The 2,137-nt window shown below is 40.8% G+C and overlaps 1 protein-coding gene across 2 annotated transcripts in view; it reads left to right on the top strand.

Annotated features, from left to right (window-relative positions):
• LOC111430410 (L-lactate dehydrogenase A-like) overlaps positions 1-2,126 on the top strand; it is a 3,925-nt gene extending 1,799 nt beyond the window's left edge. The window contains exon 2 of one of the 2 annotated variants that reach the window (XM_023066637.1): positions 1,484-2,126. In XM_023066637.1, the coding sequence (XP_022922405.1) occupies positions 1,484-1,927 (444 nt within the window). In that variant the 3' untranslated portion in view covers positions 1,928-2,126. The remainder of the gene's footprint in view (positions 1-1,483) is intronic. The other variant, XM_023066636.1, reaches the window with a different exon arrangement.
• Positions 2,127-2,137: the final 11 nt, after the last annotated feature.

Genomic DNA, 2,137 nt, shown 5'->3' with positions numbered 1-2,137 from the left:
TGTGAATGTTTGCTGAATCCACCACACCTAAATGGTGTGAAAGTTATCTTATTTATAATCAAATAAATTACAAGGATATGGAAATAGTAATAAATGGAAATAACAATAAATGGAAAGATATCTATAGTAATAAGGCAAATGTTAGATATTTGCCTTATAATAAAATATCAAATATAATATATATGGTAAACTATAATTTATTACTAAATATCCTTAACACCCCACCGCAAGCTAAGCGTCGGATTTAAACGAACGTGAAGCTTGAATCTGAAAAATTCAAAGAGGTTGAGAAACACTTTTCGTGAAGATGTTAACAACCTGGTTCAGAGGAGGCGTAGAGAAACACTTTCTTGGCCATCGAAAACTGCAGAGAGATCGCCGCTCAGCGGCGATGCTACCTTGGCTTCGGTGAGAATATGTCTAACCCATGAAGAGGGATTGTCGCTTAGCGACGATGCTGACTTGGCTCTGGTGAGAATATGTCTAACCCCAAGAAGTAGCAGGGGAAACCTAGAGCAAGGGACAAAGACAATGTTGAAGTCAGAAGAGTCGCCACATTGGGCGAATGAGCCAATTTTGGCGAGAAGGGCAGCTGGAAGAGTCGCCACATTGGGGCGAAGGAGCCAATTTTGGCGAGAAGGGCGGCGGCAACTTGGTTGGCGAAGATGCCAGTGCGGCGCCCAGATTCCAAAGGTAAATCTCTGCAGAAGGTCGATGGGCTTATTGAGATTCTGTATATTTTCGAAGAGGGATGCTGATGAAGATCCTAAGATTAGGGTTTTTGTGAAGGATGAATGATGAAGGGAAAAATTGGGAAGAAAATGAAAGAGGCTATGTTTGGAAAAGGTGAGGTTGTATGTACAGAGTATGGCGAAGGATGATTTGGAGGTCAAAAAGGTGGAGCCGAAGAATAATCAATCGACTCTGCATGTGACAGCCATGACAATTGCCCCTGCGGCATCAAAGACAACAGTAGTGGTGGAGAAGAACAGTAGAAGATTTCAAAAGCCATTGAAAAGAAAGGATCTAGGTTGCTAAACCAAAATGGCTATGATACCATGTGAATGTTTGCTGAATCCACCACACCTAAATGGTGTGAAAGTTATCTTATTTATAATCAAATAAATTACAAGGATATGGAAATAGTAATAAATGGAAATAACAATAAATGGAAAGATATCTATAGTAATAAGGCAAATGTTAGATATTTGCCTTATAATAAAATATCAAATATAATATATATGGTAAACTATAATTTATTACTAAATATCCTTAACATCGTCAATAGTACTCCTACAAAAAATGGCTCGGGACTGTTATCTATTGAAAATGTAGGGTCAATTTCATCGAATACGAACATTCTGCATAAAACAATTGGTCTTAACTCAGTTTTTTCTCATAATGTTTCAAACGCCTTAAATAGAGTGCTCACGTGTAATTTTAGATGGTAAGGTCTCGTGAACATAGCTATATTTGTTTGAAGGCATACATAGTGGGAGAGCACGGCGACAGCTCGGTGGCGCTATGGTCAAGCATAAGCGTGGGCGGAGTGCCAATACTGAGCTTTCTACAGAATCAACAAATCACCTACGAGAAGGAAACATTAGAGAGCATTCACAAAGAGGTCATAGGCGGGGCTTATGAAGTGATAAACTTGAAGGGCTACACATCGTGGGCGATCGGCTACTCGGTGGCAAGCCTCGCCCGGTCGCTCCTCCGTGACCAGCGGAGGATCCACCCTGTCTCTGTCCTTGCTAAAGGGTTCTACGGCATCAATGGAGGTGAGCTGTTCCTCAGCCTGCCCGCGCAGCTTGGTAGGGGCGGAGTATTGGGGATCACCAATGTGCATCTAACCGACGAGGAGTCGGGACGGCTGAGGGACTCAGCCAACACCATCTTGCAGGTGCAGACCCAGTTGGGGATCTGAAAATCCTTACACTTTCTATCCATAAATGATACATATAGTTGTTTTTTTATGTGTTTTTGAGAAGGGAGTGGGATTCATTATGTTTCCTTCTATTACCTCCATAGGATATATATTACAAATTATATATAAACTATATTTAAACGAGAGCACACGAGCGTGACTCTCCATTAGTCAATATATACCTTTTATTTTGAGTTTTAAAGTTCAAAT

This window comes from Cucurbita moschata, unplaced genomic scaffold (genome assembly GCF_002738365.1).
Source record: "Cucurbita moschata cultivar Rifu unplaced genomic scaffold, Cmos_1.0 Cmo_Scf00033, whole genome shotgun sequence".
NCBI lineage: Eukaryota > Viridiplantae > Streptophyta > Magnoliopsida > Cucurbitales > Cucurbitaceae > Cucurbita > Cucurbita moschata.
This window is presented reverse-complemented; position numbering and strand designations above follow the sequence as displayed.